The 26,745-nt window shown below is 32.3% G+C and overlaps 3 protein-coding genes across 6 annotated transcripts; 2 read left to right on the top strand and 1 right to left on the bottom strand.

The window, feature by feature from the left end:
* The first annotated feature begins 5,486 nt into the window (after positions 1-5,486).
* On the top strand, positions 5,487-14,246 carry LOC107371861 (uncharacterized). 2 transcript variants are annotated; one of them, XM_015940021.3, is made up of 5 exons: positions 5,487-5,619; positions 5,761-5,916; positions 8,352-8,390; positions 8,532-8,619; positions 13,280-14,246. In XM_015940021.3, the coding sequence occupies exons 1-5, from the start codon at positions 5,608-5,610 to the stop codon at positions 14,002-14,004; spliced, it is 1,020 nt and encodes a 339-aa protein (XP_015795507.2). In that variant the 5' UTR covers positions 5,487-5,607; the 3' UTR covers positions 14,005-14,246. The 2 variants fall into 2 exon arrangements, with proteins under 2 accessions (XP_015795507.2, XP_015795508.2); XM_015940022.3 differs by lacking the exon at positions 8,352-8,390.
* A 2,274-nt stretch (positions 14,247-16,520) lies between these two features.
* Positions 16,521-26,700, top strand: Mcm7 (minichromosome maintenance 7). 3 transcript variants are annotated; one of them, XM_089269457.1, is made up of 6 exons: positions 16,521-16,764; positions 16,919-17,014; positions 17,082-22,136; positions 22,319-24,228; positions 24,315-25,487; positions 25,563-26,700. In XM_089269457.1, exons 4-6 carry the CDS (start codon positions 24,204-24,206, stop codon positions 26,537-26,539), a joined length of 2,175 nt encoding a protein of 724 aa, XP_089125583.1. In that variant the 5' UTR covers positions 16,521-16,764; positions 16,919-17,014; positions 17,082-22,136; positions 22,319-24,203; the 3' UTR covers positions 26,540-26,700. The 3 variants fall into 3 exon arrangements, with proteins under 3 accessions (XP_089125583.1, XP_015795208.1, XP_089125584.1); XM_015939722.3 differs by having other exon boundaries at positions 17,082-22,148; XM_089269458.1 differs by having other exon boundaries at positions 16,521-16,774; positions 17,082-22,148.
* Positions 17,270-21,997, bottom strand: GluProRS (Glutamyl-prolyl-tRNA synthetase). Its single transcript, XM_015939489.3, has one exon. The coding sequence runs from the start codon at positions 21,885-21,887 to the stop codon at positions 17,388-17,390; it is 4,500 nt and encodes a 1,499-aa protein (XP_015794975.2). The 5' UTR covers positions 21,888-21,997; the 3' UTR covers positions 17,270-17,387.
* Positions 26,701-26,745: the final 45 nt, after the last annotated feature.

The following is a 26,745-nucleotide window of genomic DNA, read 5'->3' as shown; positions in this document are numbered from 1 at the left end:
TGAGCTTTATTTCAATTCTTTTATCACTCAATTTACAGAGTTGTTTCTTGCCATTTTAATTCAAATCAAAATTTCAAATTGATCATGGTTAACCTTTTCATCGTCATCATTCTGTCTTCATTTACCAGATTTTTTTGCTTCTCTCATTTGCATTGCACTTTTTTGACTTTGTTTCACTTTTTTTTGCCTTTCCTTTGCATCTTTTTCATTTCTGTAAATGTGTTTTCTGTCAATTATATCAATTATGATGTGAAAAAGAGAGGAAAATGTGAAAAAAATAAATAAATTTTGTTGATAATAATGCAAATGTGAAAATGTGGTGAAACAAAAAAAGTTTCAACTGAATGAAGACAAAAAACGGAAAGGTAATTAAAAAGGAAAGTTGAACAATAATGAATCAACAATTTTTTCATTTGCTTGCTGGTAATCAAGAGATTGATGTAAATTCAATTTCAATTGTTTGCTTTGCACTTTCCTTTCAACTGATCAATGGTTTGTAGGACTTGCAACAATTGAAATGAAACAATCAACATTGTAATTTGACTCTGCGGGTTGAACCTCGTTTAGTCACTAGGGCAGCTCAATGCTCATGTAATCAGAAAAATGAAATTTAATACAATTTTAAATTTTCTCTTTTAATCATTGATAAACTTGGATCGATACCATGAATAGCAAATATCTGAAAACACAAACCTCAAAAGTTTCAATAAAATCACATTCCACAATCAGAAGCGAAATGAGTCTTAATTTTGAGTTTTGTTCAAATATTTCAGCAAAGCAATACATTCTTCAATTGAAATTGAAATGCTTTGGGCTTTGAAATTCGCCACAACAAGTTGAAGCTCTTTATCGTATTGACCCTAAGGACCGACTTCTATCAGAAATCGACTCAGAAAGTTGAAAGAAATCAGAAGTTTGATCCACAAGTCGGACAAATGCTGAAAGTAAATCTTTCAAAACAATTTTGGTAACGATTGGTGAATTTTGTGGCAACATTCAACTCCGTAAAGCATAAACCTCAAAATTCGACTCGAATTTCAACTCTTTAGTTATTGTCTAAATAAGCGGATTGGAAGGTTAATCTGTGGTCATTATTTTCGATATAAATCATGGTTCTATTCGGCCATTTCGCTATAATCTGTAAGAAATCTTTTTGCAAAGCTGAAACCATTTCAACGATTTTGGCAATTTTGATCTTGAAATTGGAATACGAAGAAAAATCTGAAGAAAAGACCAAAAATTGATTTTTAATGCACCAAATATCAACATGAAAAGATCTGATCACTTGAATTTTCCAGATCCAAGAATAGTTTTGATTCGCGAAATGTTGATTTTGATATACATTGGATGATAATTGAGTAGTGAATCAATTTGATCGATAATCATTTTTAATTTAATTATTCAACCTTTTCTTTTTCATAAAATTAACTTATCATTTAGTTTTTTCAACACAATCTTAATTATTCTAATGGTGTTTGCTCATTTCTTAATGAACTTTTTGTTGAAAGTTGCGTGGTTTTCATAATTTAATAATTGTCATCATTAAATATCCAAAATTATTAATTTCAACCGATCCATTTTATAAGCTCAATATTGATTAGTCCAACAACAACAGTAAAAGCAAAAAGCAATCGAGAAGAGACAAAAAAAGTTATTCCAAATGTAAAATTATTTAAGAAAAGGTAAAAATAATGAATTAATGATTAACGATTAACAGCCTTTAATTGTTTTGTTTTAAAGCGAAGACCATTTAACAGTTAATTAATGTGCACTTATTGATTGTCTAATAAGTTTCCAATTGAATAATGATTAACGAATCCTGAATAAAGGAATTGAAATAAAAATTAAAATAATTGTTCAAACAAGTTGATAACATAATGCATAAAACAATTGATTAAATGAATGACAAGCAAAAAGCAAAAGACAATTGCATTTACCAATAACAAGGTAAACAAGGTTTGGGTTAAAATGAAAAAGGAAGTCAAATTAACAGTTACCTTTTAATCAAATTAGTTCAGCTGGTTATCATGGAGAGTGGGTGGCATCAGGAGGTGGTTAGGGGAGGTGGACCTTGTTTATCTTGAAAGGAACCGCAAATTTGTCAAATTTGTGGTAAAGAGGAAGAAAAAAGAGAAAAGCGAAAAAAAAATTCTTTCCGAGAAAAGATGAGCAAAGTTTTAATGGATATGATGAGGATAAAGGGTTGACTGTTGATGGTGAAAAGGCTTGTTAAAGATGGAGAAGAGTGAGAAGGGTTGAAATGGAAGAGAATTTTTTCTCTTTTTTTTCTCTTCTGAAGATGATTTTCTTTTGAAATTAGAAATGAATCAAGTTGAGGTTAAAGATGAGCTGGATGATGAGCCATGTTGGATGCTTCATCATGGATTTAATTTGAATCTTGTTTTAGCTTCTTTTTTCCTTGTTAATTAATATCGCCTGACTCGGGATCATTTCGGAATTCAATTTTCTAATAAGCCTAACCTTGCAAATTTTTACCTTCAATCTTCATCTCTACACTTGAGAAGATTTGCCTTTTTGTCTTCTCTTTTTTTTCAGCATCCTTCATCTTCCTTCATCTTCTGTTCCTAATCAATTTAACTTTTTTTTTATCAAACCATTTTTTAACCGCATTGCGGCCTTTCAAATGTAAAACATGATCATGTTTCCATCTTAATCAGTGTTATTGAATTAAAAATGTCTATTAATGGAACCCAAATCAATCGGTTAAAAGTTCACAAAAGTGCTTTGCGAAGGGTAAAGCTGATACATTTGCATTTACTGAATCATTTCAATTTCAATTGATCCAAGAAAATGAAACTTTTAAACTTGTTCTTTTTACTTTAATTTAATTGTTGATTCATGATTAACTTTGATTGCTGATTAGAAACAATTCTTGTTGGTTTCGGCGCTTTTTATGCTCCAGCAAACCTACAAATTGGTTGAAATTAATGGAAATGTTGAGGCAAAAAAACAGAGCATTTTGTTTCTCATCTGAAGATGACAAAAGTTTACAAAAGTCACAATTGGAAGTCAATTCATCAATCAGTTTTTAATTATTGACAATAAAGTTAAATAGGTAATAATGATAACTGCTTTTATTGAGTCAATAAACAATCGTATTAAATGTTAAGTGAAAACATCTGTCAATATAACTTTTTAGTGCAACTTTTCTGCCTTTTTCTCGTTGAAATATAATTCGTATGCAATTAAGTTTCAGTTTTTTGGTGTTTTAAATAATTACCGCAATAATCATTATTGATGTCAGTGGAACGTCAAGAATAATTGTGAATTAATCAAGTGATCAGTTGATGACAACAGTTGAATGTCGTCAACAGAAGTTTAATGTTGGCCAAAATTAACAAATTTATATTCCATATTGAATAATGTTGAGAGAAGGAAAAAGTCTGATTGACCCAAAATTGTCAGGATTTTCAGGATTAATGATAAGTTGGTCAGTTGATCGATTAATTATTGAATAAACATTTCAAAAGTCGAAGCTGAGTTATTTAAAAACGACAATTTCTGATCAACAGTTGAATAAGAAATCAAATTGTATAATTTTTCATCTTTTTAATCTTGGATTAGATTGATGTTCAGCTGGATTGGGAGACGTTCCTGGTAAATTAAAAAGTCAGGATTATGTAAACAAGATTTAGATTGTTCAGGATTCTAAGATTATCTAATCAAATTGCTGTTTGGTTTTTAAATCGTAACAAGTTGACTGAGGAATTTGTTAACGGAATCGAGAAAAATATGAGTTATTTAAATGCGAAAAGTTTTGAAGGGAAGTTCAGATTCGATTTGGCGATTTAAGGCTCGTTTCGATTCGATTGAGTCTTATGAACAAAAATGGAAGTTGATTTTACTGTATGAATTAAGTTTTTGACGACAATTTTATCGGATTTCTGTTCGAATCTAAACAAAGAAAATCAATTTGGATTCAATTTGGATGTCAATACCAATCGATTTTCATTTATTGATGCATTTTCAAAAGCGAGTTTCAAGAATTGTAGAGATATTATCACTTCTTTTGAACAGTAGCATAATGCTATTGCTATCAAAGCTGGTCGATGCAAGGGTTGATCAAAACATTTGAAAGGTTCGTGTTAAATAGGAATTTTAAATGAACCAGAATTTAAGGTAAATAAAGGCACAATATTTCGGTCGCTACTCAATGGCTAGATTGACTTCGTTCTGCATTCAGCATAACTTGATTTTCTGATCTGTGTGAGCATTGCCACTAGTCGATGAAGAATTGGCTTCGATCATTTCAAGAATCGAGAAAATATTCAGTCAACTGCAACGATTGACTGCCCAGACTTATTACATTGTAATATTATGTTCATCAATTGAAGAGCGACACCAATTACAATTAATTAATTGTATTAAATTTGCTTATCTGAATTATCGGCTTTCCTCTTGTATTTGGTGAAAATAATCATTTAAGACTCCTTTCTTATCAACCAAGAAACCATGTAATAGTAAAATGTCTTTCTATCGATTCCAATCAATCATTGGGTTCACTTTTTAAAAGTTTGTTTCCTTTTCTTGAAATTTGCCGATGAATTTTGCTGAAACCCAAAATTGTCGTTAAACGAGTATTAAACTGAAAATTGATTAGATCGCCTGTGAAATGAATTGGATTTTTAATATACTATGAAGATGTAATTAAGAAGAGCCTATCTTTTTCCATATAAATTACTGCCAAAGGGTTAAGCTCACTTCCATTACCTTTTCATCCTCACAATGAATATTAAGGAACCTGAAAAACATCATATCACACAACCTACACTTTCATTTATACGAATATTTATATTTGTATTTATTTATTTTTTTTACCTCTTTTTTTCTCTCCTTTTTTCTCTTCTCTCTCTCTCTCTTCCTCTTTTTAATTAACTCAATTTAATTAATTAAATTCAAACGTACGAAAGCATTCAAATGAAATCCAAGCAGATCTCAGGGATGCATAAGGAAAAGGGATGATGAGGGAAGGAAAGAGAGGAAAGGGTTCCAAAGAAATGAATGTGTAAAAAATGTTCAATTGAGATTAGAAAAGTTTCTATCATTTGGTTCAGTCTTTTTTGCCTTCCCTGATTAGTCCATTTTTTTCATTCTTTAATTATTAATTTATATTTCAGATTCACTTTGAATTAAATAATCTTTCTCTCTTTTCCCTCTTATTGCTTTTGTCATTCAACATTTTTTTTCTCGTCAATTGTCAACTTGATTTTTTATCGCTCTCTGTTCATGATAATGATTAATCTGTTTTTTGCATTGAACAGGGAATTGCCGCAAGGTATTATAACTTTATTATTATTTTTGTTGGTTTTTTACATTTCCCTTTTATCGAGACTATTAATTTTAATTGGTCCTAATGTTGACTCAAGTTTACTTCTCAATTTCATCTTTACATTCAATTTTAATTTTTACCTTTGTTTTGCATTTCTAAATTATAAAACGGTCCCTCAACTGCTGGGTAACTCAACTGTTGTTTTGGCTCAATATCATGTTTTATTGATTGTTTTTGTTGATTTCATTTTAACATTTATTTTAATTATTGTAATTGTTTCATTATTGGTTGTATTTTAAGCTTGATTGGCAGTTAAAATGGTTGGTCAGGTAAGTTACCAGAAATTAATGTCTTTTTCCCATTCACATGTTCTGGTTCCATATGTTTACCATTTGTCATGTTTTCTGGTTAGTTGCTTGTCTTTAGCTTTTGTTTTATTTTTGTTTTTGTTTTCTTGTTCTTCTTCTCAGAATCGCAAATTGAAGTGGAGTTTGGATGATTTAGATCTAACACAACCCATTGAACCTTTATCACGACTCATCAATGAACCGGAAAAGCTAATTGATGAAGTATTTAAAATTGCTGCTCAATATTTACCCAAAGATATTGTACCAGCTTCTCTTAAGGTGAGTTTTGTTTTCATTTTTAGTATTTTTTCAGTCAATTTTTTTTATTTAAATTAGAACCCAATTTGATGTATTACCTATCAAAATTTTACCTGAAAATGTTAACAGATAATTTAGTTTGGCTAATCCATCATGATTAAAATCAGAGTAGCTCGTGGTTTGAATAATTAGTTTCTCCTCCAAGTTGGTTAGCTGGTTAGAAATTTAATGTTTAAAATGAAATTGGAAAGTTAAATTGCAATTAGTTAGGTAATGTTCAATATTGAGCTCATGTTTCTTTTGCCGGTTAATCATGTTATCGATTTGAAATTTTGCTACCAATTCGAGTTTCCGTATCAACCATAAGCTTTTTACACCGCAAATTGAGATATAAACGATTTTACCATCTCAATCTCCTAGTAATTTACTGACTTGAATGAATGATTTTCATCCATCCTTGTAACCTTTACTGATATTTTTGAATCAAGCGACTCCAAAGAGGATTCACATTATATTTTATTAATTATTGTAGTCTATTGAAACTTATTTGATAATTGAAAATATGATGAAACTGTAAACAGTCTCTGATTGCCACAAATTTGAATGAAGAAACGAGCTGAGTTGAGTAAAATGTTTAAACAAAATTAATGGCCTGATGAATTGAAAAGAAATGCAAATTTAAATATTTCCATGTAAGATAAATGTTCTGCATAAAATGAGCATTTACTCAGAGAAAACATTTTCATTTTGCTCTTTTCAATTTTTGGCTGATGCGATTTTTGCCGGACAACTATTGATACTTTTTGATTGCAAAAAAGTAAATCGATCCATAATTCGAAGCTTTCATTTCGACTGACCAGAGCGCTAGTTTCTAGGGCAGTACATTGTCTTATTTACATTACATGCTATTATGTATCACCAAGTCTCAAGAGCTTCAAGTGATTTCTGGATGTGTGATCTTATCAAACAGATTCATCGAGTAATCAACGAGGTTCAATCAGAATTGAAACATCTTTCACTAGAGAAATTCAAAAGGAAGAAACCAGAAAATAAAAGTAGAATCCTTGATAAGAAACAATCACCAAAACCAAATCCTTAATATTTGACTGTTTATCTCCTTAAATTAATCTAAGCTGAATGCTTCATTTCGTTTCATGAATAATATTGAAAAAATGAGTTCTCAGCCTTCTTTGTTAAAGTAACGATAAATTCAGTTCGATGATTGCTTTAGATGCAATTAGGTTTGTTCTGGTCAGTAGAATCGGTTCAAGCGATTTCCCTGTTAACAAGAAAAGGTTGATAAAGATTTTCATCGCCTTTTCATTCATCTACACACGGAACTCACTGCAATCTCTTGATGCAAGATTCTTCCGTAACTTCTGATGAAATTCGCAGTTTCTCGAACTTGCAACGAATCTAAAGACATGCAAAGTTTTCTCATTCTTTTCCCTCTTAAAACAATGTAACTTGCTTCTTAGAGCGATTCTCTTGCAATGACAAGAACTCATCGCGAATGGAATCCATCAGGAAAAATGAATAAACAATTGAATCAGATGAATGTCGTAAAGCATCCTCACCACCAGCATCATCATCTTTTATGCAAAATTTGACTTAAAAAAAGGGAATGATTATGATGAGAATGAACGACAAAGTGATGGAAGTATGATTTGTAATGAATGGATCAAGCAGCCATGAAGATGAGAAAAAATTGCTCATTAAACTCCACTTCTAGTTTATATGATAAAACCGATTGAGGGTTAAATAATAATAAAAATAATAATAAAGAGTGAAAAAATGAAAGAGAGCAAAAAAAAGCTATAAGCTGCTTGTTTCTCAAATTTTTTGCCTGGCTTAATTAAAATGAGCCTTGCATTTCCCAAGCCTTTCTTCATTTAACTTAATTAAACAAATTCAAATGAGTTTATGAGTGAAAAAAAACTATGCAATGAGTATGATTGAGGAGTTATCCTCTCCCCTCACCTCCTTCATCATCTTCCCTCTTCCATGTGTGTTTGTACAACAAACACTATTCCAATGGAAAAATGTATAAATATATTTATATTTATCATTCCCTGTGAAAAGCATCTTATTATCGCGCCTGTCGAGTCCCTTTCCATTAGTTTCTAGTTAGTTTCATTATCCATTTTTTTCTGTATTTATAATTCTTCTCCGTCCTTTCACTATCTATGGGTTTAATCAGCAAGAAAATTAATCAGGTTTCATGACAATTCTGAAAGAAGAGAGATTCCATTGAAAAAAAATGTTTAAATTGTAACTTTAATGTCAGGAGGAAACTTTTTGCAACTTGCAAGGCATCAGATTAAAGTAATTAAGGTTAACCCTTGAAACTGGTAAGACAATGTTCATAATGGATCCCATGATTACTCATAATGATGTTCAACTTTCATTTATCAATCGAGTTTAAATTTCAATTATCTTATCTCCATCTTGATTAGGTTTTTTCTGGTTTTTATGGAAAGACGAAGAAAAAAAAAGTAAAGCAAAATGTTATAATCTTATTATCATCTTCTTCTCACTCACTTCTTTATAATTGTGAATCCAATTTGAAATAATTATCTTTTATATTAATTAACTAATTACAATATTAATTGATATTTTTTGCCTTCTCTTGACAGGATATACCAACCGTCGAGCTGAAAAAATTATGTCTTGAACAATTGAAAAAGGTTGAACACCAAACACTTCTAAATATACTTTCCAATGGTAACTCAATGTTTTTTAACTCTCACCTTCTCCTCCTCATCATCCTCATCCCTTCATGAGACTCTTCAAGTTTCTCTTCTTAATTGAGTTGACGCTAATTTCACAAAGATAGTTTGTCATTTTGGGTTTTCTGGTCTCACTTATTCCTCTCTCTCTCAGTCGGATGATTAAATGAGGAATCATCGATATAATTAATTCACTCTTCAGTCATTTTCATGCAATGAAAAGTAGATGAATCTCTCTCATTACTATTATTGCTAATATTATCAAGTTTGATGTTTAAACTCCTTAAATTAACTCGGGTTGGAATGATAATGAAGACAAACCCTTGCAAGAATAATTTCATTTTTATTCCATTTTTTTCTTCTTCTTCTGTTTAACGAGTTTTTTTTCTCGCTTTCAGTTGATAGTTTACACTCTGAATATCATCTGAAGCTTCATTTTCACTGTGAGGGTGTTTTGCAGCAACTCAATATCGTGTGTTTTCTGCAATTTTTATCAACATTTTTCTTCCTTTTTCCTTTGCTCATTCCTTCAATTCATTCATTTAATTCCAATATCTTTTGTTTTCATTCAACTTTTTGCTTTTGTTGTTTGCTGTTGCTAATTCAGTCTTAATTCATCTTTTCACAGTCGAGACCTCACCTACTGTTTACTCATTTTTTGTTTTCCGTTTTTTTTCAAAAAGACTACAAATTCTGAGGTCATCCTCCTGTATAATCAGCAAATGCTGGATAATTTCAATTCATCCGTTTAATCGATGCAAATATTAGGCGATATTAGAGCTTAAACAATGATATTATTAGCTAATTTCAAAATTGACTCTTTAATGAATTCATATTTGATTACCGGTCAAGCTTCAAGATTTTACAATATTTTCAGGAAAATGAAAAAGTCTTTTCTCCCATTCCATAAAGTTCTGAACATATTTTCTGTCTTTTTATTTGTCGAAAGTGAAAACTTCTTCTAACAGTTCGATGCGAAATTTGAGGAGCGCTCAGAACTTTTCTATTGCATGGAATTGGTTCGACAAGAAAACTTTCAAAAAAAAGGATTTTAATTTTAAATTCATTTTCTAATTTTGATTTTTCGACTTTATTCACTCTCTTGATTACCGGTCAAACTTCAAGATTTTTCAATCTTTGGCAAGATATTTCCAGGTAAAGAAAAAGTGTTTCCTCGAATTCATCTCTGATTATGAACCATAAAGTTCTGAAGATATTTGCTATATTTTTATCTGTCGAAAGGGAACACTTCTTTTGACAGTTCGACATGAAATTGGAGAAGCGTTCAGGACTTGGATATTAGGTTTATTGTATGGAATTGATGAGACAAAAAAGTTTCGAGATTTTATTTTAAATTCATGCTCTAATTTTGATTTTTTTGACTTTATTCGCTCCCTTCTTAGTCTCATAAAAAGTTTACTTCAACACTGATTGATATTCACTGAAAACTAATTTGTTTTTATTCGTTTCCAGTGTAATGATCTTATGTAACATGATGATTTGAATCATCTAATGTGAATCCAACAGTCTGCTGAAACAAATTATTAGTTTTTGCCATTTCTCCTTTGAGAATTTGTTTGTCAAAAGTTCACAAAAAGTTAACTACTTTACTGAATCTACACAGAAAAAACTGATATAAAAAGTGATGTAAACAAAATTGAACCTAGTTTTTAGAGAATCTGGTTTTAATTAGAATCATTATTCCAATGAAATCGCGACTATCGATCAAGGTGAGCAATAATTCGATGAAATTGTGTTGAACAACGAAAATAATTGATAGATTTATAAATTAGTGTTGTTACTGTAAATAGTGAAAGTCATCTTATTGAGTAACAATCAATTTTATTTATAGACAATTTACAGGTTGATTGAGTTGTTGATTGAACAATTGAACAATTTAAAGTCCATTAAAATGTATAACTTTACAGATGAAAAGTCAACCTCAGAATATTGAACTGAATTTAAGAATTGAATTTACACTTTTCACTGTTTCCCTGAAATTGATTAAATCATTTTCTTGTCCAAACCCAAACGCCATTTTATGCTCTTTTTGATTCTTTCATTTCTGCCAATTCAATGGTTGTTAGTCAATTGTCAACAATTTGAGTCAACATTTTTTGATTAATCATTTCCGATTGAAGTAAAACAATTAACCGTAACCAGAAAAAAAAGTTGCAAACAAAACTCATTCACCAAATAAAAGTTGAAACATATTAATTTAAGCAACTCTAAAAGCAACTCTTAAATGCACACAGAGATAAATACAATTAAAAGATGTAATTGAAAAAAAAAGTTTCATAATTTACTGAAAACATAATGATGATAATGATATTTACCTTACCAAGTAACTCACCCAGTCTCTTCCTCCTTCACCATCCTTCATCTTACTTCATTGTCTTATATCAAGTCTCGTTTTATCTGCAATTACTTTTAAATGTTTAATGATATGGTTAAATGCATGTTAATTATAAATAATTATATCATGCAGATCCGCCCAACTTTAATGTTGATCATCATAATAAGAATCATCAGCAACATCATCATGGTGGTGCTGGTAGTACGGTGTTTGTGGTTACTGTTGTCTTTTGTTTCTCTTCATGTGTAAATTTATTGCTTTGCATACAGAGTGTTGATGAGGATAGGTTTAGCTTTAAAACAAGGAAAACGTTTTTCAATTGAAACTCAACTTGGAATCACAACGATACAAGTCTCAATATTTCATGAGAGTTACAAGATAACTTCATATTCACTGTTTCGCAAATTTTGTTCCAACTTTTTCATCAGTCAAATATCGATGAAGACAAACAAAATGATGAAAATTTGAGAAAATAAACTTTTCGCTCGAATTTTGAAATTATCCAAAAATCAAAGTTAGAAGTTCGAGAATCTGGAAAAGCACAATATTTTCAGTGATTTCAAGGAACAGAGTAACAGCAAAATTCAGTGAAGATTTGTTCAGTTTTGTTTGAACTTGAAATTCTCATAGTTCCAAAATTAGCTAAAATCTAAGGTTCAATGATAATGTTTTACCTTAAAAAGTATTTTCTTGTAAACTTTTATAGTTCTTTAAGATAAAGTCTTCAGTTATTGATAAGGTCATCGACAAATCTCCAGAATCAACTTTTGAAATATGAACTTTTCTTAACTTTTGGTTAGTTGGAAGCTTCGCAGTTGAATCATTGAATTTTGTAAGCATTGTCTTTACGTAAATTTCATCGATAATGAAATCCATAAACCCTCCAAGTTATTAATAAACTTTCATCTGAAACCTTGACCTTCTATGATAACTTTATTTCAATCATTTCATGTTTTGAATAATTGTTTCATCTTCTATGGACAATCAATCTCGAAGCTCATTTCAAGACTTTCAAAGAACATCTTTGAACTTGCAATCCATGAACCACCTTGTATCCACATTAATATTATTTAAAAGTTTCCAACATTTCCTTTTTTTGTTCAGCTTATTAGAAACTATTCAAGTATATATAGACTTTGGGAGGATTCAAGTGAAAAAAGTAGTAACTGGAATGAATATCAAATTATCTTAATCATGTTTCTTAACTTGAATTTTGCTTCTTCTTCTTCTTTACCATGTTATTTGATTTACTCATTATTTTATTCACCAAGTTAAATGATTCTTGGAATGATTATCATTATGCTTTAATTGATTGCCATCCATCTTTAACTTGTTTTATAATCGGCCAGGTCAAGCAAATGCGATTAACAAAACTATCATTTTTGATTGTCATAATTGTTGCAGTAAATGATGAAAACAATTACCAAAGTGAAGCGCATTTTAATGATTATTAAATAAATGGACTTGATAATTATTCCACTTAAATGTGTAATAAGTAAACATGATTAAAGCATGTTAACATTGCTACATTTACCAGGCAGTTAATCATGTTGATATCAATTTGGTTAGTTTATTCTAATTAATTGTTGTCCATGTAATTGATTGGATTAAAGAGTAGCAAAGGAATAATGTTGATGATAATCATTAACTTCCAACTGAGAATTGTAATCAGATAAATTGACATATTGAAAATAGTTGGACAATGATGAGTTCATTTCTATCAACTTTTCTTGTTTCATCTTTTTCTTTCCATCATAATCATGATTCCTCATCATTATCACAGTTATTATCATTATCATTATCACCATAATCATTATCATTACTGTTGTCTGTTGATTTGCTGATTTAATAAGAATTTTTCATTCCATTTTCCATCCAGTAAAAGTAATCAATAACCAGATATGCTTCATTACCTTCTCCAAGATGTTTACTGATTTTCACTGAAATTTAAGTGATGAACATTAATTTCTTTTGTTATTACCATTTCCCATTATTTGGCTTTCATTTCAGATATTATCGCATTTATTGTTTCCCTTTTTTCTTGTAACTTTGCTGCCTTTTTGCTTCTTATCAAAAAAAGCAGCGTCATTGGTGATTAGTTTGATCATTCCTGCAAAAGTAAACTGAAAATTTTTCTCAATAACTTTTACCAGAATGTGAATAGCATGAAAAAGTTTCAAATTAGCGAGTCACTTTGCTTTTCTTTACTCAATCTTTTGTGGTCATCATTTTAGACTCATTGACATTTTAAATGAAAATTTGATTCTAATTTTGATTTTTTTTCTACTCTCATTTACAGAGTCCGATGATCCGACTGACTTGACACAGACTCATCTTGCTGATGTTAAGGACGGGGAAAAGACAACTCTGAATGTTGATCAAGTAAAGACAAAAGAAGCCAAAGACGTGGAAATTCAGGTTGAAATGAATTGCATTCCAAGTGAAAGTGAAGTTGCCCATTGTTCCAAAGCTGATGAAAAAAGTACAAAATCTGAATCGAAAGGCATTCCATCTGAAACTGCTTCTACTTCAAATGAAACGACAAATTTAGACAGTATTCTGGATCAAGCTGAGATGGAAATTCGTGAACTTGAGTTGAGAGCTCAGGCAATTCGAGAGTTGCTCAAAAAACATGAAGAAGCTGATAATGCTATCAAAGCAAATGAAAGTCAAAAAGATTCAAGGAAACGGCAGAAAATAGATTCCAGTTTATCGCATGAAACTAAAAATACTTCAAAAATTGAAACCAAAACTGATTCTGCTAAAGCAGTTAATCTTCGTAAGAGTGAAAAACCGAAAGAAAGTAAAGTGACTTCCCGTTTAACTCGAAATCCAGTGTCGATGATTGAAGAAGATGAAACAGGAGAAGAACAGCGAGACGAATCGAATGGCGAATCCGATGAACTTGGGCGGAAAGTAAAACAAAGACGAAGCTTGGATGAATCTGCGAAAGAAACCAACATCATGATGCAGGTGAACAACGATAGCGATGATTCAATTGATCGGGAACTGAAAGGTGAATGAAAAGTTGCCTCAAAAGATGAAATTACTTGAAAGGAATCTACTTAATTGGTTTCAAAAGTAAATTCAATTTTCTTGTTGAAATGTTTGTTTAAACATTAACATTGGACTTGACTTTTGAAAGTACAAAAACTAAACCAATAAAACCTGTAAAAAAAGCCTGACAAATGAGAGGAAAAAACGTAATCTTTTGTAAATATTTGTTAATATGTATCATTAAAAATATAAACTTGTCTTGAACAAAATGTCTTTAATAATTGATATCATCAGCAATCAACTGATCACTTAATTTTCCTGTTTAGACCTTAAATAATTAAACTGTAAAAGCAAACATTGAATCAACCTTTGGAAGAGCCTAAATTTAAAAGCCAAGTCCAAAGCGTTTTTTTTTGGGTTAACTTGAACCCAAACCAGAAAAAGAAAAGTGTTAATTGAAAATTGATTAATCAATGTGATTTAATTAATGGGCAAAGCAGATGACATTGATTGATATGCGGGTTAATAATGATTATCATCAGCTGAAGACTTGCGACAATATTTAAAAAAAAGGAAAACATGTTTTCATGTTTATTATCATTTCTTGAAAGATTTGAGGGAAAATGTGAAAAAGATGTTGAAATGAAATGACATATGATGTTTCAATTTTTACTCCTCATCATCCTGACTACCACCATCAGGTTAACCATCAGCTTAACCATCATCATCATCACAATTGCACTCATCATCATCATTATGATGATCAGTTTGAAATGAAGAAACAAAGGTGCTGGCAAGATGAAAAGTTAAAGAAACGAGAAACAAACAAATACAGAGAAAAGCTGTCGACAGGATAAATTAAATAGATGATGATGATGATGATGATAACATGATAAACATAAATTTCAAGTCAATGATTAAATTATAATAATCAGCTAATCAAGATTCTGGAGAAGGCGATCAACAAAAGTAAATAAATCAACAAGTAAATTTAAAAGCTAATCTTGATCAAGACTTGAGTCTTTTTACCGTTTGTTTCTCGTTTTCCTGCATCATGTTAATTCTTGCTGTTTCAATTGATTAACATAATCATAACCATCAAACCTCTCAACAATCACCATTCACCTGCCTTTAAATGATCATTTAATTTCTTATCTGCTTTTCAGTTGAAAGTCTTTCAGAAGCTTCTGTTGATGTGCTTTTTTTCAATGTTTCGCGTTTCATCAATTTTTCATTTTTATTTTTCTTTTTCTTCTCAATTTTAACAAACTCATGGTGATGAGGCAGATTATGAACTTATGGTTGAGAAGCAAAAATGGCTTTTAAAAGTAGAAATCATTTTCAGGAATTGTTAATGAGCAGTTGATTCGTAAGTGTTGAAAGATCAGCAGAAAAGGAAACACATTTCCCTGAATTTTATCACGATTTTTACCTTTTCACCAACTTTCATCTTTCCCTTTAAATAGCCATTGAAATGATTCCTTGAAAAACTGTGTTTGTATTATTTCGTCTTTTCCTCTTCATCCTCATCCATAGGTATTACCTCTTTAGATTGACTTTGATATCCGGGTTTAAATATTAAATGTTAAAACTTGTTGAATGTTGTTGACAGTTGCAATTTGAAATAATAATAGTTGCCAGTAAATGATGGTAAAAAAAGGTAAATCAGATTAACTTGATATCAATATTTTTCATTTTTATTTCCTTTCATATCCAATTGATTCCATCTCAAGTGGAGTTTTGTTTTTTTCAATATTCAATGAAACATGAAAAAATGTTCAATTGATTTCACGTGATTTTGTTCAAATCAAATGAAACGTAATTTTGCCTTTATAACCATTTGGATAATTCAGTCCATTTTTGTCTTGATCAATGTCGTCCAATTGTAAATTTATATTTACCTTTCAAGAATCTAGTTTTTACCTTAATCTAGACAATCAATGGTTGACCTGATTTGGTTATTTACATTTTTAATTAAACTGTGTTACAGGTTACACACTTTACAATTGCTGTTTAAAGTGAATGTTGCCAATCATTTTTGATTATCTTGATTGTTTTGTGAGAGTAACAATTTTCATTTATAACTTGATGTGAGCAAGAAAAGCGCAAAGATTGTTTAATAATGATTGTTTATCTAATGATTGTCTAATTAAGTGTTGACACTAGATATGAAATAAACTGATTTCACCTTGGTAAATGGTTAAGATTTATTTTCATTAGAAACAATTATTATTTTCTGCCAATTAATCGACTGTTGGCAATTTGATCAAGAGTAATTGAAGATTTGTACAAATTCAATTAGCAAGGATTGATTAAACATCACTTTATTTGGTGTTGGAATAGATTGACAAATCTGTGATGGAAATGGCATTTACAGGTAATCATGTTTAAAGATATTGACAAACAATTCTGTTTAATTGACTTATTTTTCAACATTTTGTTTAATGTTTAAGACGCGAGGAAATTCAACAATTCAATTATAATACATTCCCTTGATGTGGAGGGTTCACATCAGCTGATTAATATTTTGTTTGCGCGATAAATTTCAATCTTTTTTGGTACCTTTTCACTTTAATTGTTATTGTCACCTTCATCATTACATTGTATTATTTTAATTTTTCATTAGTTGGCGGATTTCTTTCCTTCTCTCTGTTTCTCTTTGTGTGAGCTCGTTAAAAAAACTTAATACAAATCAAAGTTAGTGTTGGTGAAAAAATTGATTGATCATTTTCTGTCATCACCGTCAATTGAATAATGGCAAAGAGCGCTGAAACATTGCAAGCTGTGGTAAGTCAATGTGGGTGGCCCCTTTTTGCCTTTTAGTTAATTATAACAATAATGTATTGTTAACCTGTTTGACTCAAATTATTGAATCAACGTGTTTAGTTTTCATCAATTTACCTGGCTTTTTCATTTTCTCTTTTTTTTCAACCATTCATAGCTAAATAATTGTGACTGTAAATTGGAAAGCATATTAACCCATTTAGAGACAACTGCACTATCAACCACCAATTTATTGGATGAATCTGTCATTGAGGTATTTTGTTTATTCATTTTTTCTCATTTACTCCTTTATATTTTCACTCTTTACTTTTATTTTACAGGAAACGCCAAATCCATTGCAACTCACAACACAGATTAAAGAAATTCGAACGCGATTGACGTCGGCCAAAGAGAGATTTGAGGAACTCCAGGAATTAAAAAGTAGCATTGATTATGAATTGGGGAAAAGATTTGAGACTCTGAAAGGTCAAGTCAGCTCGGTTGTCAAATGAATAAAGATAGGATAATATTGAGAGTATTTTTTTAATTGTTTATTATATTTATCAAATTTTGAGTTAAAAAACTTTTAAATATTTGAATGACATTTCTCTTTTCGATTGTTTAGTTTTTTATTGCATTGTATACCTCTAGTAACTTCTACCGAATAAAGTGAAAAATGATGGTTTCGCTTTACAGTGTGGATTTACACACTTCATTCCATCATCTATGGCTTTAGGTTGATCAAAAGGTATACAAAGTGATTTAGCACCCATTAAAGGTCCACTAGAATCAGATTGATCGACTTTGACACTGTTTTTCTTAATCAGCTCTTCACAGACAGGTTCACCACAGAAAGGAGCCATCAGAAAGCATTTTTGATCCAATTTGGTCAAGAAATCATTCCAATCATACACAACAGACAGATGATCATCCCTAGACTTTTTGGCTACATTGAACAAATTACCATGAATAGTTGTCAAAAGTTTTTTGATCGAATCTACTGATGATTCCAAATTATAAGTAACTTTGTTTCCTGTATCACGACGAGCAGCTACGAATTGTTTTTTACTCAAGTCTTTGGGACCCAATTCTATTCTTATTGGTACACCTTTCAATTCCCAATGATTAAATTTCCAACCTGGAGAGTAATGATCGTTAAGATCACATTTACATCTTATTTCAGCTGAGGTCAATGATGCAGCCAATTTGTTACATTCCTCGTACAATTTAGTCTTCTCCTCATCTGTTGTTGTTGCTGTTATTCCGCAAGGCACTATTACTACTTGATAGGGTGCAATATTTGGTGGCAACACAAGTCCTTTATCATCAGAGTGCACCATAATCATGACACCAATAGTTCGAGTTGTTAGTCCCCACGAGTTCTGGTATGCATAACACTTTTTACCGGGTTCGTTGGGGTCTTCAAAAATGATCTCGAACATTTTACTGAAATTTTGACCAAGATGATGTGAAGTGGCAGCTTGAATACCTCTCCCATTACTTGGAATATAACCCTCAATTGTTGTAGTGAAATCTCCTCCAGCGAACTTTTCCTTTTCTGTTTTTCTGCCTTTTATCACTGGTATAGCTAGTAAATGTTCATAGACTGCAGTGTATAGATCTAACACTTGATAAACTTCCTTGACCGCATCCTCTTTATCAGCGTGAACTGTGTGTCCTTCTTGCCAAAGAAATTCTCTGGTTCGTAAGAAAGGAGTTGGATTCTTAAATTCCCAACGAACGATATTACACCATTGGTTTACTTTAATAGGCAAACTACGATGTGATTGGCACCATTTGGCAAAAGATGGGTACATTACAGTTTCTGAAGTAGGACGAATGGCTATGGGCTCAGCTAAATCGGATTGTCCAGACTTTGTAACCCAAGCTACTTCAGGAGCAAAGTCTTCGATATGAGTTTTTTCTTTTTCGAGTGCTGCCTGTGAAACAAACATTGGAAAATAGACATTCTCGACTCCGAGAGATTTAATGCCATTATCCAAAAATTTTTGAATCATTTCCCATATAGCATAAGCCCAAGGACGCAGGATATAACAGCCACTAACATCATAGTATTCAATCATTTCTGATTTGGTTATTACTTCTGTATACCAATCAGCAAGGTTCTCATCTTTCTTGGATTCAATTCCTAATCGCGTTTGTTTTTTGACACCAGCTTTCTCTTCTTTTGGTGTATCTTTGGCGGGACTTTTCTTGGTGTCTTTGGCTTGTTTTGGTTTACTGGTCTGATTAGATTGATTGGGTTTGGTCTGAGGAGTTTGGTTAGCTGGCTGTGGAACCCATTCTGTTCCTGTTATTTCCTTATATTTTGCTTTAAGATCTAAAAGAATTTGAACATTTTCTTGGATAATCTTTTTATCCACCTTATCAGCTTTTAATTGACGAATATTATCACCAACTGTTTTAATGCCATGGTTTAGTTGAGTGATTTCATTTTCTTTATCAGAATTGTCTCCTGCAACTTTAATAGGATTGTTGGATTGGGGCTTTTGTTCAATTGCGGGCTGAGCACCAGGTACATATTCTTTACCAGTGAGAGCTTTGAATTTTGCCTTTAGATCTAAAAGCACTTGAACATTTTCTTGAATAACCTTTTTGTCTGCTTTATCAGCTTTTAATTGACGAATTTTGTCACCAACAGATTTTATTTCGTTGTTAAGTTGAGTTTCATTTTCTGCACCAGAATTATTTCCTGGTTCTTTGACAGGAACACTCGGTTGTGGCTTTTGTTCAACAACAGGTTGAGGAGTTGGTACATAATCTTTACCAGTGAGTGCTTTGTATTTTTCTTTCAACTCTAGTAAAATTTTCACTTTTTCTTGAACAACCTTTTTGTCTGCTTTGTCAGCTTTCAATTGACGAATGCTATCACCAACAGATTTTATGTCATTATTAAGCTGAGCGACTTCATTGTCCGCACCAGAATTATTGGATTGGGGCTTTTGTTCAACTACAGGCTGGGCACCTGGTACATATTCTTGACCAGTAAGAGCTTTGAATTTTGCTTTAAGATCTAAAAGCACTTGAACATTTTCTTGAACAATCTTTTTGTCTGCTTTATCAGCTTTTAATTGACGAATTTTGTCACCAACAGATTTTATGTCGTTGATTAGTTGATTAATTTCACCCGCTCCACCAGAATTACTTCCTGGATCTTTTGCAGAAGCATTTGATTGTGGCTTTTTCTCGACCACGGGCTGAGGTGGTGGTACATATTCTTTACCAGTCAAAGTCTTGAAACTATCTTTCATTATTTGAAGAAGCTTTACATTTTCTTGAATTATTTTTTTATCAACGTTAGCTGACTTCAACAGGCGAATGTTGTTGCCAATAATCTGAATTCCTTGAACTACACGTCCAAGCTCACTAGAAGCATCAATTGTACCATAGTCAATCTGCTGTGCCTGGTTATTTTCGACTGAGTTTTTGACCTCCGTTGATTTCTTGGATTTTCCTTTTGAGATATCTTGAACCAATTTTAAACTTTCATCTCGAATCTTCTTTTTCCATTCAATCACATCTTGAGGGAAAATATTAAGATCAGTAGTACCATCAGGAATAGAAATTAAAACGGCTGGCTGTGGTTTACCGACATGAGCTATCGTCTTTTCATCGTATTCCTCATCGACGATGAAGTATCCACGTTTCAAAAATTGAAATGCTTTTCCTTTCTTCTGTTCACGAAGGAAAGTATCAGAGACCAAGAATTCTACTTGCTTGACACTTTCTTTATTGATAAAGTCTTTGAAATCATCCCCTTTGTCGAGACAAGGTTTAAGAATAAGATGTTCATAGTATATAAATTTAGCAACAACAGATGTGTCTGCCTTTAACCAAGAAATCTTCAGTGTTTTCTTGAAATCTTTATCCTCCAGTGATAATTGGCCATCAATTGAAATAACTTGACCATTGGAACCTTTATTAACATCTTGGACCAAAATATTACCCCATCCCATTAAAGTAACTTTATCTCCTTTCTTGATTTGTTGAGCATCAAACTGTTCAATAAGTAATTTAGGTCCAATAGAAACATTAAGCATTGGCAAGTCTGTTCTTTTTGGGTGAGCTGGTATTTGGACAGTGCCATCAGGACAATTAAGATTCAAAACAACATGATTGGCAGCTTCGATTGCCATTAACCGGGTACAATTGGCATCAAGAATTTTACGATTAAAGCTCCAAAGTTTATCCCAATCCATGTAAACTACTGACCTAGATGAACCTTGAGCAATAATGAATTGTTTGAGTCCATCAATGGTCAGACCACGACGAATTATGCCACGAACAGTTGGCATTCTAGGGTCATCCCAACCTTCCACAATTCCTTCCTCTACAAAGTATGTCAGTTTTCGTTTTGACAAAACGGTATTCATCATATTCAATCTAGCATAAGATACAATATTGACATCTCTCAGTCCAAGTGCTTTGATAAACCACGCAAACTGTTCATCTCGGTCTTCATATTCTGTGGTTCGCAATGCATGAGTAACACCTTCACAGCTGTCGACGATTGGACAAGCAAAATCATAAGTAGGGTAAACTTTGTATTTGTTACCCGTCTTAGGATGAGCCATTTCTTTGCATCGAAATATAGCCGGATCCCTCATGCAACCATTATTAGAGGCCATATCAATTTTAGCTCTAACACAGCACTTTTTTCCTAATTCAGTTCCAATTTTCATTTCATTCCATAGCTGGAGATTTTTTTCAACACTGTTTCCACGATTTTTTGACTCCTGCCGAGCCTCTCTTTCCACTTTGACCTGCTCAGCTGGCGTGTCATCAACATAAGCTAATCCTTGCTTAAGTAATTTTTCACATTGTTCAAGGATAAGATCAAAGTGATCAGATGTATAGGAACAAATGTCAGGTTTGACTGCCAGTAATTTCAAGTCTTCACGAATTACTTCTTCAAAGTCTTCTTTTTCTTTTTCTGGATTAGTGTCATCAAAGCGGAAAATTAATTTACCTTTGTAAATAAGTTGATAATGTTGGTTGAGTAAAGCAGCTTTGGCATGACCAATGTGAAGATATCCACTGGCTTCAGGAGGGAACCTCACAACCACGTTATCTACATTACCGGGCAAATCAACGTATTTACCCTCATCTTTCGTATTTTTTGACATTGTTTGTTATTAATAAATAAATTAATGAGAGATACAAGAGAGAATCAATAACACGTGGCAGACTAAATAAGAAACTTTAAAGGTAAAATGCCGTCAAATATTTTCTAACTGGATCAGCCTTGTTATGTATTATTGAATGAATGCAGCAGCTTAGGTGCAGCCATCTGCTGGTTTGCTCACTCGCTCTAAATAAACTTAAACCGTTAACTTACAGCTTAAAACTTGTTTAGAGTTCGACGATTAATTTTGGTCAATTTTTAGGTAATTTAAATCAAATGAGTCAATATTTCTTTTGTTTTACAGATTTCATTTGTCAATTTGTACAGTAACATAAAATTCATCCGATTATAACAAATTTTAATGAGTTCTTTTCCAATCAACTAACTCATCCAATTTTATTTTCTTTTGATTTCTTATTTATTGTTGCTCAGGATAAATAATACTTTCAGTGGTTGAATCTGGTTGAGCAACATAATCATTTGTATTATCAATTTGGCCATAGGAATCAGAGTCTACACATGCTAAACCATCCCAATGACTTCCAGCTGGACATTCAAAGTAACTACCAGTTTCAGTATATGGCTCATAGTTGCCCATTGGAGGATTATCATACTGTTCAGGGGCATCAGCAATTGATTGAGCTTGTTGATCATCTGGTCTTGGTTCATATTGTTCTTGAGCTTGTTCTTGTATTTGTTCATGAAATTGTTCATGTGTTTGTTGTTGCTGATCTGGTTCGTTCTGTTGCTCCTGATATTGCCATGCTTGTTGGTCAAAGCTGGGATTGGATTGCTCTTCTACCGGATTAGATTGTGTCTCAGGGTTCGGATTTGTTTCTTCATTTGAAGGATGGACAGCTGAATTATCCAACTGCTCTTGAATGCTCCATGACCATTCTTCCGACGGCTGTTGATCAATCTCTGGTTCATTATGTGAATAATCCTGATTCTGATTCATTTGGTACTCTGCTTCTTCATTTGATTCACTTTGAGAATCTCCTACAGAATCAGAGACTTCAGCAATAATTTCTCCGCCCATTCTATCAGATTCACTGTAATCATGACTCCATTGTGAATGATCTTGGAATTCAGAAGTTTGTTGATACTCTTGATACTTATCTTCATAACTCTTGTCCTCAGCCTCCAGGCCATTATCATCTCGATCTCGATCATCATCATTATCCTCTCCAATCTTCGACGAAACATAAGATTCGACGCCATCATCAATCGATTCCCCATCAGAAACAATTTCACCTAAATCTCTTGAAGAATCACCATCATTAAACCACATTAAAGAAAATCCAAGCGATACAATAATCGCAATTATAACCAGCTTGAACAGCCAACTGCCAGAAGATTCTTCATCATCTAAACTTGAATCAAGAGAACTGTAATCATCGCCATCATCACCATCGTCCACATTGACTTCACGTTTCTTTCCAATTTTACCCTTCAGATCAATAGCTTCACTTGTGACTTCTTTCTCAGGGGTATTTACGTTGCCATCGATTTTATCATTTCGACCTCGTCTTCGTCTTTTACTCGCACCATGAACATTTTCACCTGGACTGCTGTATCCATCATCACCAAGATTTTTATTTTTACCCGATTTCCTTTGTCTAACATCAACTTCTGTTAAATCTTCACCCATCTCGAGATTAGTTATTTACTGGTTATAAAAAAAGATCTGTGGACAAGGTTGAACCTGAAATCACAATTAATTATTTGCTTTTATTCAAACAGTTGCTAAAATTAATTTTTCACAATAAATATTAAAATGAGACTTTTCATGCAATTACTTTTGATATTTAAATGAAGATAGAGATGAACCACGAGAGAGTCTAAATGATTAAACAAACGCAATTTTGATTATTATTTCTTCTAGGTTCACTTTGGATGCAATCTATTTTTAACCTTTTTCACTCACATTTATATATTTAAATCTCTCTCTCTTCTAGTTCCTTTCTACTTTACTTTCGATTTATCTCCTTAATCATCAACATCCTCATCTTTTGTTGTTTAACTTTTCAGTGGTTCTCTTTGAATGCAAGCCAAAAAGTTCCTGAAACATTCATTGAAACTTTGTCATATAACTTTATTTGAGTTAAACTCAAATAATTGCTTACGATATATCGATCTATTTAGACATCTGAAACGATATTTAAAGTTGAGACAGTCCCTATAAAATCCCGCCAAATTGTGAGAAATTTTTTAACCAAGAACAAAGCAAAGTATCGTTTGCTGCTATTTGAGATCATTTAATTTTATTTCACTTATCAAATTTACTTTTTTTTAATCAAGCTAATTTTTATTAATAATGGTTTCGTACGAAAACGACGCTGGTAAGTAGTATTTATGTTTCTTGTATCCTTATTCATAGCTCCTCGTTCTTCCTGTCATTTAATTTATTTACTTTATTTTTATGCAGAAAAAATAAAAGACTTTCTGGAGTCATTCACGGCTATTAAAGATGATTCGACCTCTAATAAATATGCTGAGGAAATACAATGTTTAGCCAATAATGAGAAAAATGTAATCACCATAGATTTGGATGATCTTTACGAATTTGATGAGGATCTTGGTGAAAAAGTGATTGCCAATGCGAAGCGTTATGTCGTTTTATTTTCAGATGCGATAACCTCATTATTACCGAAATATCGGACAAAAGATAACATCGCTAAAGATATTCTGGATGTTTTCATTGAGCATCGTATTCTTGCAGAACAAGCAGCCAAAGGAAGTGATGATGTATCGGCAGATCTCTACAATAAATACCCTCCTCAATTGATGAGGCGATATGAAATATATTTTAAAGCACCAGCCAAACAAAGACCCATTTCTGTTCGATCTGTAAAAGCTCAAAGTATTGGTAAACTTGTCACTGTAAAAGGAATTGTTGTACGGTGTACTGATGTTAAACCAATGATAACCGTGGCTACTTATACTTGTGATAAATGTGGTAATGAAGCGTATCAACCTATCAACAGTTATTCTTATATTCCAATGGATCGATGTCCCTCAGTTGAATGCCGAACAAACAAAACTGGTGGTAAATTGTTTTTCCAAACTCGTGCCTCTCGATTTATCAAGTTCCAAGAATTAAAAGTTCAAGAACACAGTGATCAAGTACCAGTTGGTAATGTTCCTCGTAGTCTAACCGTGATTGCTCGAGGAGAGAATACAAGATTAGCATTACCCGGTGATCATATTGCTATCACAGGCATATTTTTACCCTCACTTAAAACTGGTTTCAAGGCATTGGTTGGTGGTTTAATCAGTGAAACATTTTTAGACGCTCACCGTATAGTTAAAATGAACAAGACTGAAGATGATGAAATGTCAGACGATTGTATGAGCCGTGAAGAGGCTAAAGAATTTGCTTCAAAAGAAAATTTCTATGCTAAATTAGCTGAGAGTATCGCTCCTGAAATTTATGGCCATCACAATTTAAAGAAGGCTCTTTTATTATTACTTGTTGGTGGAGTCGATAAAAGTCCATATGGAATGAAAATTCGTGGTGCCATCAATATTTGTTTAATGGGTGATCCTGGTGTTGCTAAATCTCAATTATTGGCTTTCATTGATAGATTAGCTCCAAGAAGTAAGTTTATCTCTTTTAATCTGCAGCTCTCTATTAGTTGGTTTAAGTAAATCTAACCCCAATTTTTCTTTAAAGGTCAATATACAACTGGTCGTGGTTCATCTGGTGTTGGTCTCACTGCTGCTGTTATGAAAGATCAGGTTACTGGGGAAATGATTCTTGAAGGTGGTGCGCTTGTATTGGCTGACCAGGGCATTTGTTGTATCGATGAATTTGACAAAATGATGGATGCTGATAGAACTGCTATTCATGAAGTCATGGAACAACAGACAATCTCAATCGCTAAAGCTGGAATTTTGACTACATTGAACGCACGTGTATCAATTTTGGCAGCAGCTAACCCTGTTTTTGGTCGATATAATCCAAAGAAATCTGTTGCTCAGAATATTCAACTTCCTGCTGCATTATTGTCTAGGTTTGATCTACTTTGGTTGATCCAAGATAAACCGGATCAAGATAATGATCTTAGATTAGCCAAATTCATTACTTATGTCCATCAGAATAGTTCTCAACCAACATTAGATTTTGAGCCTTTCGACATGAAAACTATGAGAAGGTTCATTGCTGCTTGTAAGAAGGTGAATCCAATCATTCCAGAATCCTTAACCAACCATATTGTCAACGCTTACATAGAAATGAGGAAAGAAGCTCGTAATGATAAAGATATGACTTTCACCTCTGCAAGAAGTTTATTGGCAATCATTCGATTATCATCTGCACTGGCTCGATTACGACTTTCTGATACCGTCGAAAAATCTGACATTGAGGAAGCAATTCATCTCATTATAGCTTCAAAAGAAACCTTATCTGCTGATAAAGATGGAAATCTTGACATTACGCGAAGCTCTCATGGTCCTGACAAAATATATCGTCTTATTCGCGGAATTTTCGAGGAAAGACAATTGAATGAAATTACTTATGAAGATGCTATCGATAAATGTCGATCTCGAGGATTTTCAATGGACGAGATTGAAGAAGTTCTTCAGGAATACGAAGTTCTCAATGTTTGGCAATCAGATCAGGACAAAAATACTATCACCCTTGTAAATTAAGCTGACATTGTGCTCAGCGATTTAACCATTTAGCTCTTTTTTAGAAACATCATTTTTTAATTGGTGAATGATAAATTCAAACTTCTGTCTCTTGTGCTTCAGTTTCGATTTCTATTTTTTCTATCTCTTAAGCAAAATAAAACAAACTAAAAACCCAATAATTGGCATCTTTAAATTATTTAACTTCTGTTTTCTACTCTAACACT

Source organism: Tetranychus urticae, chromosome 3, assembly GCF_039701765.1.
Source record: "Tetranychus urticae isolate SD_2017Ah chromosome 3, NJAU_TeUrti_SD_1.0, whole genome shotgun sequence".
In the NCBI taxonomy this organism is placed as follows: domain Eukaryota; kingdom Metazoa; phylum Arthropoda; class Arachnida; order Trombidiformes; family Tetranychidae; genus Tetranychus; species Tetranychus urticae.
The sequence above is the reverse complement of the archived record's forward strand: the minus strand, read 5'-3'. Positions and strand labels throughout refer to the sequence as shown.

What these genes read in the sequence shown, in the direction of transcription:
- LOC107371861 (XM_015940021.3), top strand. An exon ending in TTGTACCAGCTTCTCTTAAG is followed by an intron (nt 5,917 to 8,351) that starts GTGAGTTTTGTT and finishes CATCTTGATTAG; the next exon opens with GTTTTTTCTGGTTTTTATGG. An exon ending in TCTAAATATACTTTCCAATG is followed by an intron (nt 8,620 to 13,279) that starts GTAACTCAATGT and finishes TCTCATTTACAG; the next exon opens with AGTCCGATGATCCGACTGAC.
- GluProRS (XM_015939489.3), bottom strand. Translation starts at nt 21,887, where the DNA reads ATGTCAAAAAATACGAAAGATGAGGGTAAATACGTTGATTTGCCCGGT.
- Mcm7 (XM_089269457.1), top strand. Translation starts at nt 24,204, where the DNA reads ATGGTTTCGTACGAAAACGACGCTG. An exon ending in TTCGTACGAAAACGACGCTG is followed by an intron (nt 24,229 to 24,314) that starts GTAAGTAGTATT and finishes ATTTTTATGCAG; the next exon opens with AAAAAATAAAAGACTTTCTG. An exon ending in TGATAGATTAGCTCCAAGAA is followed by an intron (nt 25,488 to 25,562) that starts GTAAGTTTATCT and finishes TTTTCTTTAAAG; the next exon opens with GTCAATATACAACTGGTCGT.